This window comes from Notolepis coatsorum (assembly GCF_963971535.1).
Source record: "Notolepis coatsorum genome assembly, chromosome: 1".
Lineage (NCBI taxonomy): Eukaryota > Metazoa > Chordata > Actinopteri > Aulopiformes > Paralepididae > Notolepis > Notolepis coatsorum.
In genome coordinates this window covers 156171735-156188550 of record NC_140165.1, presented here as the reverse complement: position 1 = coordinate 156188550, position 16816 = coordinate 156171735, and the positions used below count along the sequence as shown (strand labels likewise).

The window sequence follows — 16816 nt, the reverse complement described above, 5'->3', positions numbered from 1 at the left end:
AGGGCAGGGTTTGATTACCACTCTGAAAAGGAGTTATTCATGCTGGAGAAAATTACATTATATAATTATATCAGAAACACTGAAACCATACTTCACTGAACTGCTAAGAAATCCTAGGCTCCAAATATATTGAAACATACACCAGTGGTCCTCTGCCATCAATCAGATGAGGAGTATGATTTAGCAGGCGACTGGGACTGAACAGGTGGCTTTCAATTGCTTGTCCCTCACACAAGGTGAACTTTATTGACAACTTCAATCTGTTCTGGGAGCGCAGAGGCCTTTTCAGAGAAAACTGTTTACCTCCAACATGCATTACGCCATCCCCCTTAACATCAGACAATGAACTTGCTTTGAGATACTTAACCCCTTAAAGGAACACGCCAACATTTTGGGAAATTAGCTTACCGTCTTCTCCAGAGACAAGAAGATAGATACCATAATGATGTTAATATGCTATAAGTTAAAAGTTTATTTTGAATGACACTACATCAGTTTAGATCAAATTTGCTTTAATTGGCTAAGGATGTGTAAGAGACTCCACATATTGGTGCCAACACGTCACAAAACAAGACAGTTGTTAACTTGTTACATTACTGACTGCAATACAGGCTATATTGTTTGTTTTTATTATTATTATTAAGATGTAGGATATTGTGAGATAATAAGACCTTTATGAAGAATACCTGGCTCCATCTGACTTAGAGCTGGCAATGACACGGATGCTGCCCATCTCCCAGTCAGAGTAGGGTTTCTCTGAAGGCATAGGGAGGAAGCTGAAGACTCCACTGTTAGGCTGGTCCTTATCAAGAGAGTAAAGATATGTCCACTCCGCCTGTAGTAGGGATGTCACAAATAACCTATTTCACTATTAACTATTAGTTAAAACGATTTAACAATTTTAATCAGCTATAGAATTTTTCAAATTCACCTTTAGACAAAAACTAGGTCTACTTTGCAGGACCCTCCAAAAAAGTGACAATTTGTTTAAAATGTTCAATTATAATATGTTTATTTGTCTTACCGTGGCATCCCTAGCCTGTAGAGGGTTCCTCTCCACCCCTGCACCCCTGCTGACCTCTCTGTAACCCCACAGCTCTATCGTGACCTTGTCTCCTCCAATCAGAGAAGAGTTCCATGTCATCTTCAGCTGTCCTCTGGTGTTCTGGGTGCCATAGTACTGCCACTGTGTTGCATTCACCAGAGTGACTTTAAAAGCAGGGTCCAGTTTACTCGGGTGGACTAACAGAGCAGAATAATAAAGGGCAGATACATTCCCAAATTAGTCAACTCATATCACAGGTAGGGCTGGGCCATATGGCCAAAATATTATACCAAGATATTTGTCATAGTTTTGACGGTATTTACAGTATTTGAGGGTTTTCCAGAACAAATGATGTGACATGACATATTTGTTATGGTTTGACACCGACCCCAAACGCAAACGGCACAGAGAGAGTAGTTTCAGAGTTAGCCAAAATCTAGGGCTTGTTTATTTTACAGAGTAACAGAAAGAACTTGGTTGAGAACAGAAACAAACTGGGAAACAAGCATGTGAGGAATATTGCTGCTCTGCAGCTTCTCCCGGGGGGGTTACGTTTGAGGTATCTGTCCGTGACGTCAGAGCCGCTCTGCAGAATCCTCCCGGCAGTACTCCGAGGTGGTAGCGGAACAGGGAGAGAGAGAGAGAGCGGGTTAGCTCAGTGAACAGTTGGGAACTGACAGGTGACAGGTGAAGTGACTTGTCCCAAACAGATAATCCAAGTGACAGAATCTTCAGTGTGAAACACACAGTGAGCAATGTCCAAACAATAAATCCAAGTGACAGAATCTTCGGTGTGAGACACACAGTGAGCAATGTCCAAACAATAATGAATCCAAGTGAATATCCAAAACAGGCAAAAAGGGTGAGAGACAGTCTGAACGAAAAACAGGATCTCTTCAGTGCATTACACACACGAAAAATGATAGAGTCAAAAGACTGTCTTGCAAAAACTCACCAGAGCGCTGTGCGTGAAGTGAGCAGATCAAACAGGGCGAGCGCTTCGTAACGGGGAACGGGTTGTCCAAACGGAATACTCCTCGAGAGTCCTGGGAGGCAAAGCACAGGGAAAAGCAGGCGACGGAAGGAACGGCAAATGCAGAGAATATATCAGAACGATCCAACAACACTAAATGGGGAATCCGGGTATATAAAGCAAAAGGGATGCTTAATGACAAGCTGTGACAGCTGCGGGATGAGATTGACAAGCGTGTGGTTGGGGGAGCACCAATCAAACGGCATCTAAAGGAAGAAGCGTGTGGAGAGGAGAATGCAATTAATTAACCAAAATCCCTTAAAGGAACAGAGCGAGTGGGTGAGCAGCGGACCAATCATCACAGTACTTTAAGAAGCCTGTGGTGGGGAAAGAACCAAACCTCACAGTACTCCCCCCTCCACGGGAGCCACCCGGCGACCCACTCTGCCCCGGCCTGCCCGGGCGGGACCGAAGGAAGCCGGCGATCAGGGGCACTGGAGAGGGGGACAAAGACAGAGGCCCGGAGAGGGGGACCGGAGACGTGGACAGAGGACCGGCGAGGGAGGCCGGAGGCGGGGACTGGGACCCGACAGCGGAGGCCGGGCACGGGGACTGGGGCCCGACAGCGGAGGCCAGGCACAGGGACTGGGGCCCGACAGCGGAGGCCGGGCACAGGGACAGAGAACCGGCGAGGGAGGCCGGAGACGGGGAACTGGGGCCCGACAGCGGAGGCCGGGCACGGGGACAGAGGACCGGCGAGGGAGGCCGGAGACGGGGACTGGGACCCGGTGAGGGGGCTGGACGGCACCTGAAGACACTGGGCACGACAGGAGGAGCTCCACCCCTTGATGGTACCGGAGGACCAGGCGATATGGGGCTCGTGCAGCGCGAGCCAGGGCCTGCCCAGGACCACAGGGACAAGAGGAGAGCTGGTGACGAAAAACTGGAGCCTCTCAACGTGGTTACCAGCAACGGTGAGAAGGACTGGACAGGTGCGTTGAGTGACGTCAGCCAGGCGGCGATGATCCAGCGCGAAGACCTCCAAGGGCCTCTCGAGGTCCTCAAGTGGAATGTTGGCCCGGGTGGCAAACCCAACGTCCATGAAACTCCCATCAGCACCAGAGTCCATGAGTGCACCCACCGTCGCCCGCTGGTCCGCCCAGGCTAGGGTGACGTCCGCCAGACGGTTGGGTGGAGCACGGGTGGGGGAACAGGAAAGATGGCTCACCAGGATCTCCCGGGGTCCCGGCGAGCCTGGTCCTCTTGGCCGGGCACGGCAATTGGAGACACGGTGTCCATCCCGGCCACAGTAGAGGCAACGGCCGGAGAAGAGCCTGGACTCCCGTTCGGCCGGGCTAAGGCGGTTGCGTCCCAGCTGCATGGGTTCCTCCTCGGTCACGGCTTGGGAGGGAACAAACCCACCAGTCATGGAGGGGGCAGGACGGTCAGCACTGTAGAGGCGGCCGCCGGGAAAGGGAGCCCCAGAGCGGAGGTCGATGGCACAGTCGTAAGGCCGGCGAGGCGGAAAGACCTGAGCCCTGGACTCACTGAAAACCTCCTCGAGGTCGTGGTACTCGGGGGGTACATCTGGGGTACTGAAAACCTCCTCGAGGTCGTGGTCCTCGGGGGGTACGTCTGGGGTACTGAAAACCTCCTCGAGGTCGTGGTCCTCGGGGGGGTACGTCTGGGGGTCCCCGTCGGGTTCTCTCACGTCTTCTCTCCTGGAGGCGTCCGTCGATGCGAATGGCGAGGCTGAACAGGTCCTCGAGGGACTCAGGTTCCTCACGGGTCGCGAGCTGGTCCCTGACTGCGTCGTTGAGCCCCCTCATGAAGGTAAGACGAAGTGCTTGGTCGTTCCAACCGCTCTCCGTAGCCGCCAGTCTGAACTCCAGCACGTAGTCGGTAACCCCGCCGCTGCCCTGCCGGAAGGTACCCAACCGGGCTCCAGGGTCCAGACCACGGGCTGGATGGTGGAACACCCTGCGGAGCTCAGCCACGAAGTCTGGGTAGGAGAAACAGAAGTCTGCCTCCATTGCCCAGGAGGAAGTGACCCACTGGGCTGCCCGGCCTGAGAGCAAGTTAGTCATATAGGCCACTTGGGCTCCTCTTGAAGTGAAACGACTGGGTTGATGACGAAAAACCAACTCACATTGCATGATGAATGTGGCACAATCCTCGAAGTTGCCGTCGAACAGCCGTGGTTCGGAGAGACGGGGCTCCCGAGGTGCGGGATCGGGAAGCGCGGGGCCTGCCAGGGCTGCGGGTGATGCTCCGGCCGAGGCTCCTGAAGGAAGTGGGGTTGCAAGCAAGGTGTTAATGGTTTCACTCAGTGCTTGTAAGTGGAGGAGAAGACTAGACTGCTGGCTAGCCAGAGCCCCCAGGGACCCCTGAATAAGCAGGACCTGCTCTCGGAGTTCCTGTACAGCAGCCGCAGCCGCATCTAGCTGTAGGCTGTGTTCCTTGGTTGTCTCTAGCTGGACTGCCAATGCTGTGCTGACTCTCTCTGTGTCGGCTGGGGTCGTCATGTTGGTTGGATCGTAATGTTATGGTTTGACACCGACCCCAAACGCAAACGGCACAGAGAGAGTAGTTTCAGAGTTAGCCAAAATCTAGGGCTTGTTTATTTTACAGAGTAACAGAAAGAACTTGGTTGAGAACAGAAACAAACTGGGAAACAAGCATGTGAGGAATGTTGCTGCTCTGCAGCTTCTCCCGGGGGGGTTACGTTTGAGGTATCTGTCCGTGACGTCAGAGCCGCTCTGCAGAATCCTCCCGGCAGTACTCCGAGGTGGTAGCGGAACAGGGAGAGAGAGAGAGCGGGTTAGCTCAGTGAACAGTTGGGAACTGACAGGTGACAGGTGAAGTGACTTGTCCCAAACAGATAATCCAAGTGACAGAATCTTCGGTGTGAAACACACAGTGAGCAATGTCCAAACAATAAATCCAAGTGACAGAATCTTCGGTGTGAGACACACAGTGAGCAATGTCCAAACAATAATGAATCCAAGTGAATATCCAAAACAGGCAAAAAGGGTGAGAGACAGTCTGAACGAAAAACAGGATCTCTTCAGTGCATTACACACATGAAAAATGATAGAGTCAAAAGACTGTCTTGCAAAAACTCACCAGAGCGCTGTGCGTGAAGTGAGCAGATCAAACAGGGCGAGCGCTTCGTAACGGGGAACGGGTTGTCCAAACGGAATACTCCTCGAGAGTCCTGGGAGGCAAAGCACAGGGAAAAGCAGGCGACGGAAGGAACGGCAAATGCAGAGAATATATCAGAACGATCCAACAACACTAAATGGGGAATCCGGGTATATAAAGCAAAAGGGATGCTTAATGACAAGCTGTGACAGCTGCGGGATGAGATTGACAAGCGTGTGGTTGGGGGAGCACCAATCAAACGGCATCTAAAGGAAGAAGCGTGTGGAGAGGAGAATGCAATTAATTAACCGAAATCCCTTAAAGGAACAGAGCGAGTGGGTGAGCAGCGGACCAATCATCACAGTACTTTAAGAAGCCTGTGGTGGGGAAAGAACCAAACCTCACATATTTTTCTATGACTTTATCTTGTAATACAATTGGCATGGTGCTATTTCATTCAAACGTGTATATTCGACTTTTTAAATACTGCTGCAATGAATAACTTAAAAAATAAAGGCTGCAGTTATTTTTTTTTACAATATATCGTGGACGTAACTTTGCATGGATCCATGAGAGTATAACTTCATATTAGGTATACCTCCCAGCCCTATAGCCACAGGTTATTTTCACACTTTACCTGACAAATATTCTCCAGATTGATCAAAGTTAATTCCATCTGTGGAAACACCAAATGGCACCCAGCCGGTCTCATAAAGTAAAGGAGAAATACAGTGTCCTCTGCCCTCCTCGTCAATGAACCCCTCTGTCTCCATCTCCCCCTTGAACCTGCATCACATAAATTCACCAAGTGCAAAGTACAAGCAATTTGACTTGGTTCTTGCTCACACAAAGAAAACAAAACAATACATTATTGAGTAATATACAAATGAATATAGTAATGTAATACTATAGACCCTATCAGAAGAATTCCGTTGCTAGGGAAACAACTGGGGGTGTTACTGCCATCAGTTGTATGAGCAAACACTAGAACAGAAAATAAACTTGGGCCAAGATAGAATGTTTATGAAAAGGTATATATAAATATAGTAAATAATACTGTAATGACTTTGAGGATTAACTGACCTTGTGCTTGTCAATAAGCCTACTTCCTCTCGCTCTACAACTGTGTAACAAACACTGTTCGCATCAACTTCACAATATTGCTAAATCACTTTCAGCTAGATTATTGCCCCTGAGGTTGAGTTCAACAAAAGGTTATTGGGTTATTGGGCAAGAGTTAGGCTAAATGATGACATGTCATAATGATGGTGTTCATGTTTCAAAGGTCACTATAAGAAGAGGTCGTGTCCACAGACCTGCAGAGGAGGCGCTCATTAGGGCGAAAGACAACATGGAGGATTTTGAGAGCACTTCCGCCTAGCATTGAGCCAGAGTAGGGGGACACTTGCAGACAGAACTGTCTGTAGTCTGCACAGCAGTTCAGCAAGGACACACATGTGGTGTGGCACGAACACGCTTCAAACGTCTCACCACACTTTCCTTTGCATGTTTGACCTGAGTGAAAAAGAAATAGTCAAGAATATGAGTTGGCTAGCTGGCCTTTAAGCTATTTGCTATTTAGTGTTAAAACTTAAAACGATGCCTCGTAAATTAATGCAGTGGTTCTCAAACGTTCTCCTGTCAAGGACCCCCAAATGTATATGTAATAGGTCAGGGACCCCCATTTGTTAAGATCTTGTCTCAGGGAACCCCATCTGAGAAGTTGTTACATAATGATTCAATCCAGAATTCCACAATTTATCTATAGCCTACTGTAGGTGGAGAGATAATATTGGAGAGTGAAACGTATGATCAGAATAGTCACTCTTGTAAATTATCTCACTGTACCAACTAACTAGAAAATATTAGTGAAATTAAACTATTCCATATTTTGCTGGGCACCCCCTTTGAAAACCACTGTCGTAATGTTCACAAACTTTTTCACAAGCAAATTGAAACCAATAGCTTGTAAACATACTGTAAAAGTGATTCATTACAAAGTGTTACACCTTTACTATGCCAACACACATTATAAGATATAGGTATAACATGATGTGCATTTACACATTTACATTTAGTTGGGGTTAGATTTTCTTTATGTACATTTAATCATCAACATACATATTTGATAATATGAATATGAGCGGCAAGCAACTCAATGCTAATCTTTATGATAAAAATAACTGGTTAAACTATAACTATTACTTACCAGCTGTTTCAGATAAGCAAAGAAGATAGAGTCCAAAGAGAAAAATACTCTCTCTCAAGTTCGCTGACATAATTTTACTTTAAAAATAAATCACTGCTTATTATTCCACTCTACTCTGTGAGCATAATTTACTGATTCAAGTGTAGCTTGAATCTCTGGTGTCACGTTATGCAATGTAACAAAGGTCTTTCTGATAATAACAGGCTGCCCGTAGGCTTTAAATATTCTCTCACGTTATAATTTAACAGAAGTAACTGGATGTTGCCGTAGGGCGTATCGGCGTATGCAGTTTTTTCTCAATTATTTCTTGCTAACATTCAAGACCATTTTTAAGTTACTGTAAGTAAAAGTGCTTGAATTTACAATAATAGCTGAAATTGTTTTCAGTATGTCAACATTCAACATTGACAAGTAAATCAACTCTCGCGCGAGGCTGCTATGGGCGTGCTGACGTTCGCCGACGTGCTGACCGCTTCCGTACCCACTGCCCATGCGCGTTGCTATCTGATGGCAGCAGATGAACGAACCATGAACAGAGATATTTTAACCTTATGACAATTACTAACCTAGACATTTATTTGCCGCTGTTGAGATTGGGCCTGGGCAATAATCAAAAACAAAACAGATCGACTTCACCAGGCCAAGAAAGGAATATAATTAAAGATAATGTTCTCATGCTGTCCAACCAACAAGCTAACGTTAATTTGTTAGCATGATGATGAGGTAGCTAATAATATCGTTGGCTCCAGCCTCTGGTCAACAACAAGGGGGGGGACTAACCCTGGTTAGTTGAGAGCATATCTGGTAGAATAGGCTAGCAGTCTTCGGAAATGTATCTTTTGTATACGATTGTCGCTTCGTTAGTTTCCTTTTTGATTTTGAAATGGTTGAAAAAGAGGAGGCATTGTACTGACGTGAAAAGGCTTGATGGCAAAACAGTTCTCATTACAGGTAACGTTAACGGTAGTCAATTATTTTCGCTATAATTATGAACCAAAATAGCAATCATACATGGATTTTAAAATGGAGTGGTAAATATGAATGTAGTAATATCATCAGAATGATTATAAAGCAAATACCTAGAAATAGCATTAAGTACAATTGCTCATCCTCTTTCCTGCAAAATTCGTATGTGTTTTTGATTGATTGAAGTTTATTAACAGATTGCAGAATGGGTACAGTACAGTACAGCTCAGTACATACAATTGTTAAGGGAATGCAGACCAGAGAAAGACTTTCGTCTTGTTTACATCAGGGTCCCCCATTTTCAATTCATCATAACATATATGACATACATGACATACAGATAGACAGTACTGCTACATCTATACATTTATGACATCAGATTTGCAAATACAGTACTGTTTGTGATACAAAAGTGTCCAGAAAAAGAGTGTATATACATTTGGCATAGAAACTGTACATTGGAGGAGGTTGTGTGGGTGGGGTGGGGTTGGGTGGGTGGGCTGTACATTGGAGGTGGGGGGGGGTTGGGTAGGGGACACACACATTTTACACTGTACATTGGAATACTGACAAAGCCTTACTTGGTCATTTACTGTACAACTAGGTTAGGACATTTGTAGGGGCCAGTTTCGAATTGCAGTCTCACATAGGTGTTTTTTGAGAGTGTTTTTGAAAGTGGGTAGTGATTCACATTCCTTTACAGCTGTGGGTAGGGCGTTCCACATTGATGTGGCATAATTGCGAAACGTGTTTAGTCCCTTGTTTGAGCTGAATCTGGGTTTTACATGATTTGTGGAGCTCCCTCTGGTGTTGTGATCGTGGTATTCACTGACCTTTGGGAAGTATTTTGACATGTACATGGGTACCTTGGTCGCGTAGTGTATCTTGTAGACCAGGCCCATTGCAAGTTGCTGTACTCTCTGTCGTCTACTCTAAGCCATCCTAGGTTGTCAAAGTGGGCAGGGGTGAGGTGGGTTCTAGGAGTCAGGTCAAGCAGTAGTCTGACCAGTTTGTTTTGAGATGTTTGTAATTTGGTTTTTAGCGCCTTTGAGGTGCTTTGGTACCATGAGGTGCAAGCATAGTCGTAGTACCCTTGAATGAGTGCTCCTATTATTAACTTAATTATTATTAACATTGTTATTGCTAGGCCTAACAAAAATAATGGTTGGTTTCAGGTTGCCGACCGACCCTGCCGATTTAGGTGCGACCCAATATATTTTATGAGTTTAAAAAAAAAAATTATATATTAATTTTTTTTTTTTTTTTTTTTTTTTTTTTTTTTTTAAGAATAAAGTTTCATAGAAATCTTAGTCAAACATTTAGTATTATGGATATTAAACATGCTGGCAGAGTACATGCATCCATGTTGTTGTGAACATTTTAACCCTTTCACTGCCACACGACAGCCGGTTAACCCTTTCACTGTGACAATACAGAAGGTTAGCCCTTTACTATCACACAACCGACGGCGATGCTCCATCATTAGCATCATTAGCTCCGCATCCGCGGAGCTAATGATGCTAATGATGGAGCATCGCCGTCGGTTGTGTGATAGTAAAGGGCTAACCTTCTGTCGTGTGGCAGTGAAAGGGTTAATTAAATAAAGAAATTCCCTATCCATAGTCGCCGTGGGAAAGAATAAAATAAAATAAAAAATAAAAATAAATTCCCTACCTACCCATGGCCAAACTGACAACCAACCTGAAACCAACCATTATTTTTGTTAGGCCTTATTGCTACTGTAATTAAAACACCTCTTGCAGGAGGAAACGCTGGCATCGGGAAGGAGACGGCCGTTGCGTTGGCACTGCGTGGTGCCCGTGTCATTATTGCCTGTAGAGATGAAGACAAGGCCGAGAAGGCGGTGAGAGAGATCAAGTTCAAGAGTCATAATCTCAATGTGAATTATATGGAGCTGGATCTGGCGAACCTCCGTTCCATAAGGGACTTCTGTAAGACCTTCCTGCAGAGAGAGAAGAGACTGGATGTTCTGATCAACAATGCAGGTAAGTCTTGACGGCCGCATGAAAGTCCTTCCTTCTAAAACCTAACTACAGGGCCTTCGCTGCAGCTGCCCCCAGGAACGCCCTCCCCAGCAATATCCGTCATGCGGACACCATCTCATCATTTAAAAAAAGCCCTCAAATCCTTTTTACCCTTGCTTTCAACCCTTGAACTCCTTCCTCTCTCACCTTTTTTATATAATTTATTTATTTATTTTCTTTACTAAAATTGTATTGTTTGTTTTGTAAAGTGTCTGAGCATTAGGAAAAGTGCTACTGTATATAAATCGGATGTATTATTATTAACGAGGGAAATGTATCATAAGACCTACAGAGGATGAAATCCATTAATCTCCATGTAACACCCTTGATGTACTATTACTTCACGCGTCTCATTATACTTACCCCCCACGTGTGGTCTACCCAGGCATACCCAGTGTGCTTGACTGGACGGACGATGGCTTCAGCATGTGTTTCGGGGTCAACCACCTGGGCCACTTCCTGCTAACCAGCCTGCTGCTGCCTCGCCTGAAGGAAAGCGCCCCCAGCCGGGTGGTCACCCTCACCTGCTCCAGCTACAAATACCAGAAGCTAGACTTCCAGGACCTCAACTACAACCTGCTGCCCTTCTATACATACTGCCGTAGCAAATTGGCCAACATCTATTTCAGCCACGAGCTGGCCCGCATCACAGAGGGGAAAGGGGTAACCGCCTACGCTGTGCACCCTGGTGAGAGGCTTTGTGGTGTGCTTGAGGGAACAAAACTAGCTTATTGTCCACAACCTGAAAGTAGTGATGGCCAAATGAAGCACTGAACCAGTATTGAACCACTTCACCAAATGTATTGAACATAGATTCATTCATTCAAATGTTCGTTTCAGTGCCCTCTGCTGGCGAAATAGGAGACTGCAAAACAAACCTGTTTTGTGTGGATGTAAAGCAATGTTTAGAATTCTGTTTGTTTTGTAATATATATATGTATATATATATTGTTACGTGCTCACACTTAATTGATCATAACAATAACAGGTGTTCGCAATAGCAAATCAGTCCCCCTCTCCTCACCCCCAGAGTATAAAGAGGCTGGCATGCAACACATCTTTCTCTTCCCTACACATTACATTTTTGTTAATTTAAGCAGCCTTTAGTTTTCTTTAGTTTCTACTAGGTTTTTACTTTGAATTATTTCCTTCTGGGGATGGAGATTAATTGTATGATTGATAGTGTAAATATATGTAGTTGGGACGGAGAGAGGGGGTGCTTGGGAAACAGGATGTGCAGTGATAATGATAATGGCTGTGCTTGTGTAACTAGGGCAGGGTGTGATTATGGGACTGAGGGCTGTCCCCGACTAAGGATTTGGATGGTAGACTATGATTGGCCAACATTTGCCGTTAGTCGACTATTGGTCGACAAAAAAATAATAATATTTTCAATTTTTTATTTAATTTTCTTTTCAATTTTTTATCATTCCATTTGGGCTGTGGGGGGTGCTTAATGTCTGAAGGAGTCGACTGAAGGCTTCTTGTCCTCTGCAAAAGCATGCAATTGGTCAACTGATGGATACATCTTGATATTTGTCTAGTCTAGTGTGTTCATTAGATGGGTGAAATCCTCTTTCAGTGCCTCTGTGCCTGTTTTCGTAGGCAGTTAGCCTCTGGTATGCGTGCCATTAGCGTTAGCCACGCTTCTAGGCCTATTTTCTTTTTGGAAAGAATGATGAAAAAAAAGAAATTACAAATATATTATTATTATTATTTTTTTATTTGACTAAGAGGTTGGCTAGTCGACTACGGCTCCTTTCGACCGATTAGTCGACTAATAGGGGTCAGCCCTAACTCAAAGATTTTTTATTGAGGAATAGAATTTTTTCAACCGTTTTTGGACTGAGACGCTTTCTTTTTTTGCTGACCACTTCTCCAGCTTTTGAGAAAACCCGTTCACATGGAACAGATGAGGCTGGAATACAAAGATACTGTTTTGCCAGTCTGAATAAATTAGGGTACACATTCTTGTGGTTGCTCCAGTACAAAAGTGGATCTTCGGATCTTTCCAGGGGAGGATCAGTGTTGTATCTCTGGACCTCTACAGTGGCAGCTGCCGTGGCATTTCCTGACCTCGGAGTTGCAGAATCTTGGTTAGGTTAAAGGCTGAAAGACATTCAAAGAGAAACACAACAGTATTTATTTGAGGTTTCAATTTGTATCATATTTTTACTTATTTAGTCCTGTACAGTACATCAATAATAATCTAGTTATAATATTACCTGTGGAGGGTGGATTTTCTACATTTGGTGCAGTGTGTTGTGGTTGAGCTGATGGGTCTGTGTGCTTCATCAGTGCTGCACATTCAGCAGTCAAGTCGTTGCACTGCTACTTGCGCTTGGTTTTGACTGTGGAAGCCGATGGTTTTGAATCTCTCAAAACAACTACGCACTCTCCTACTACAAAACCGCACATCGAGTGAAATGTTTTGGCGTTTATGTAGAGTAGAATGCCGCGCAAACAAAGTCTTGCGTTACGAAACAGTCTCGCCATGTCGAAACCAGTCACATGATTCACTGAGAGAACGATACACTTAACTGGTTCGGACGTCATAGGTCACTTGACTTTTGCCATAGCAAAGCAGGCTTTAAAGCAGGGTTTGGGGGAAATGTAGTTTCGAGTTTGACGCTCGTATCAGAGCATTGGTTTCATAGGGCCATCACTACCTGGAAGTGATTTACTGGCACAGGGAAAGTAGACTGATAATGTAATGCGGCACCACACCATCGGCAAAGGCGCCACGCTGTCCTGGAGGCAGTTCCAGGGGATCTCCAGCAAAATGACAAATAGTTTAATTTCACTAATATTTAATTCACTACACATTATCCCAATGAGAGAATATATAAGTCAGACTATTCTGATCAGTCTCATGATCGCCAATATTTTCTAGATGTGAAGCACCTGTCACTAACTAACTCACTCACACAATCATTCACTTACCATTTCTCACAGTTAACCTCTCTGCCCGGCGCACTGTGTGTAAAAGCAAGTTCAGATCAATGATTTGCAACGAGACTGGATGCAACTTGCAAAATAATTGACGTCTGATTGTAAACATTCTAAAACTGGGCCGTCACATCAAAGGAATGAGCACTTACTTAAAAAACGTACATTTGTTAAACAACCATAACTATTATAAAAGTCATAGCAATAGTGATGCAGTGTAGAAAAGGGTGCTGGTCCTAGGGGTGGACGGTATAAACGGTATACGGTATAAACGGTATGAATCTGCTCTACGGTATGGATTTTGACTACCGTGTAACCGGTAGAGCAGCTCTAAAATAGCAATGACGTCATGTAACCACAGCGCGACTATTTCACTCGCATTTGCATAATAGATATGTGCGAACTGGAAAAAGTTATTTAGGAGGCTTCGCGCAGTGGGCGTGCCAGCCCCTACCGCACGCATGTAAACACGGGTCTAGTAGTCTAGTGGGACGGGACGCCTATTGCTTATTAACAGCGAAGGAGTGCGCCGAATGCTTCCGCGTTTTCCCTGATTGGCTGCGACACGCCCGCTCTGCCGCGGAGCGGAGCGGCAGAGCTTGCGGCATTATTTAGCTGTAAACCGTCATGATTCTCATTCGAAGCTTAGCTCACCTGGCAGCGCGGCGGTCCTGCGGTCCGTTGGTTTCAAGTTCGAATCCCATACATTTTTTTTATTTAAATTTTTTTAACATGTATTCTTTCGCCGGTTAGGCATGGTTAAGGTTAAGGTTAGGCATTGTTTCGGAGTTGGTTAAGGTTAGAAAGGTTAAGTTTAGGTGCTGTTAAGGAGCTGGTTAAGGTTAGAGTTTGTCTTAGAGAATGGCAATATTCTTTCTATGGTTAAGGTTAAGGTTAGGCATGGTTAAGGTTAAGGTTAGGCATTGTTTCGGAGTTGGTTAAGGTTAGAAAGGTTAAGTTTAGGCGCTGTTAAGGAGCTGGTTAAGGTTAGCGTTTGTCTTAGAGAATGGCAATAGACAGCCTATTTCCGCACTGCCGCTCTCTCGCGCTGCCGCGGTCACATTGTCACATTCTTGCACTCCTCCGCTGTTAAAAAGCAACACGCGGACGGGACACGGGAGGACGGCGGCGTCTCCCTGAGCTAACGTTAGCTTAGCTACCGTTACAAAATGACCCAGTCAACTATTCACTTTTAGTTTAATACATGATGAGGCATTGTCTAACCGAACGGTATCTAGTCGGCCAGCTACCGATAGCTCCTGACATCAACAAACGCTCCACAAAGTCTAGTAGAGACGTGTATGCTACCTCTTAGCTCACGTTAGCGCAAGTTAGTTCACCGTTCAAAACTAAATGTCCCATTGAACTAAATAATTCACTGAGGCGTTGTATTAACGTTATATATCCGGCTAGCAGTAGCTACAGATAGCTCCTGATATCAATGTCTTATAACACTGATTCGATGCGTATTCGAGCTGAGGGCTTGCTGAGCACAGTTAAGTAACGTTATACCAATAGGGTCCAGGTGCAGCGCCGGAGAATCCTGGCCGTAGCTCTGCTCGAGGCTACTCGAGTATAGGTCCAGGTGCAGCTCCGGAGAATCCTGGCCGTAGCTGGAGGCTACTAGAGTACACACAGACAGTGGAGCTTGTTGCGTGGTGGCGATGTCTCGCAGATAATACAAGTACAAGTCTAATTATATAATATATATATTTTATAAAAAAAAAAAAAATTATATAAAATAATTATTTTTTTATCAAAAACGATGATACCGTGATATATACCGTTACCGTCTATGCTTCAAATTATACCGTGATATACATTTTAGACCATACCGTCCACCCCTACGTGTCAAATCCACCATGGAGAGCAGGTCTCCTGCCTGTATGACATCACCACTAAACACCTCAACCGTACTCTCTTCCTCCATAGCCGCAAATATTTCTGATAAATTGGATTTTGAGAAAATTATCAGAAGCTTTTGTTTGGGCAATGGAAGAAGAATGCGGTTTGGACAGCAGCCTCTAAATGGAGCACTACGCTGCTGTCCATGGTGCTGAAATTGGTTTGGCATGCAGGTCTTTGTTCTTCTCTCCCTAATTATTATGGTGTCAACAAATACAGCTTTAACTCCACTCCACACACTGTAGGCTTATTTGAACTCACCCTTTGTGGTTAAGAAATACAATACAAATATGTTTTATATGGCGACCCTCATCTCCAAAATGACAGACGCACGCATGGTGATCCCAGGGACACACAGCTGCCTTCATGAAATTTTAAGCTGCCGTTCGAATGACAGGACTCGGGAGGGAAATGCTCACATGAAGATAACATATCCTGCATACTTTTAATTTGGCTGACTGTGCAGGCAGGCTACTGGGGCAGGAGTCACAATAGTTGAGGGTTATACAATCAATTTGATATGCATAACGTTACCAGTGAGAGGTCTATTGGTGTGAACAAGATGCTTATTGTATACAGAATGTATTTTGACAGTTACCAGTCTGGTCCTCACCCTAACATGTATTGTATTTCTGACAGTTACCAGTCTGGTCCTCACCCTAACATGTATTGTATTTCTGACAGTTACCAGTCTGATCCTCACCCTAACATGTATTGTATTTTGACAGTTACCAGTCTGTCTGGTCTAACACGGTTCCCTCCCTGTGTTGCAGGTTTTGTCCAGAGTGGCTGGGCGTGCCACTACTCCTTCCTGGTCCAGATGCTGATGAAGGTGTTGATGTGGATGTTCTTTGTGCCGTGTGAGGTGGGGGCTCAGACAGTGATCTACTGCGTCGTGTCTGACGAGGCCGCCAAGCACAGTGGGGGATACTTTGCAGACTGCCGGCCTGCCACTCTGAGGCCTTACGCCAGAGACGCCGGTGTGGCCAAGAAACTGTGGGAGGCCAGTGAGAGACTGGTCAAACCGCCCGAAGTTGAAGCTTGATCCTGAGCCTCAAACAATAAACATGAGGCTGAGCATCACTGAAGTGTTTTAGGAGATACAATGGCTGCCAAGGAACGTGGTTAATTTATTTGTGCTCTTTCATTTCTGTTTTATTTTTTTTGTACTTGTTTGTGTTATGATGATGAAAACATGCATTTTTCTTTTACTATCTTTGAGGAACGCATTGGTATTTTTTCAAGCTTGTTATTTTATATTTGCTTACAGTTTTGCACATGTGAATTGTAAGAAGCATGAACATGACTACCTTTTAAAATAATAAAATATTACAAGAAATGTCTGTCAAACTTGCCTTTGGCCGTTTTGTTAACACTTTGATTGCCGTTCACGTAGAACTACGTTTCTGTCGCCCGATCGTTGAGTGCCGGAAACGTAGATCTATGTTTCTGTCACGGTATTTCTTTTATTATCTATTGCCATTCATAATTCAGCGGGGCACCTTGTGCATACTGTTCTGAGCTGGCAGACGGTCTTATACCGCCCTCTAACGTCTTCCGGCATTATTGCACCCCGTTAG

General features: G+C 44.9%; 2 protein-coding genes across 2 annotated transcripts in view; one reads left to right on the top strand and one right to left on the bottom strand.

Annotated features, from left to right (window-relative positions):
• susd2 (sushi domain containing 2) overlaps positions 1 to 6670 on the bottom strand; it is a gene marked incomplete at its 5' end in the record, with an annotated part of 84149 nt that extends 77479 nt beyond the window's left edge. Inside the window, 4 exons of the mRNA XM_084308020.1 lie at positions 687 to 835; positions 1061 to 1242; positions 5800 to 5948; positions 6654 to 6670. Of these exons, the coding sequence (XP_084164146.1) occupies positions 687 to 835; positions 1061 to 1242; positions 5800 to 5948; positions 6654 to 6670 (497 nt within the window). The remainder of the gene's footprint in view (positions 1 to 686; positions 836 to 1060; positions 1243 to 5799; positions 5949 to 6653) is intronic.
• Positions 6671 to 7883: 1213 nt separating this feature from the next.
• LOC311245873 (retinol dehydrogenase 14) lies at positions 7884 to 16586 on the top strand. The gene is made up of 4 exons (XM_084335898.1): positions 7884 to 8322; positions 10101 to 10343; positions 10768 to 11070; positions 16010 to 16586. Exons 1-4 carry the CDS (start codon positions 8202 to 8204, stop codon positions 16279 to 16281), a joined length of 939 nt encoding a protein of 312 aa, XP_084192024.1. The 5' UTR covers positions 7884 to 8201; the 3' UTR covers positions 16282 to 16586.
• The last annotated feature ends 230 nt before the right edge of the window (positions 16587 to 16816 follow it).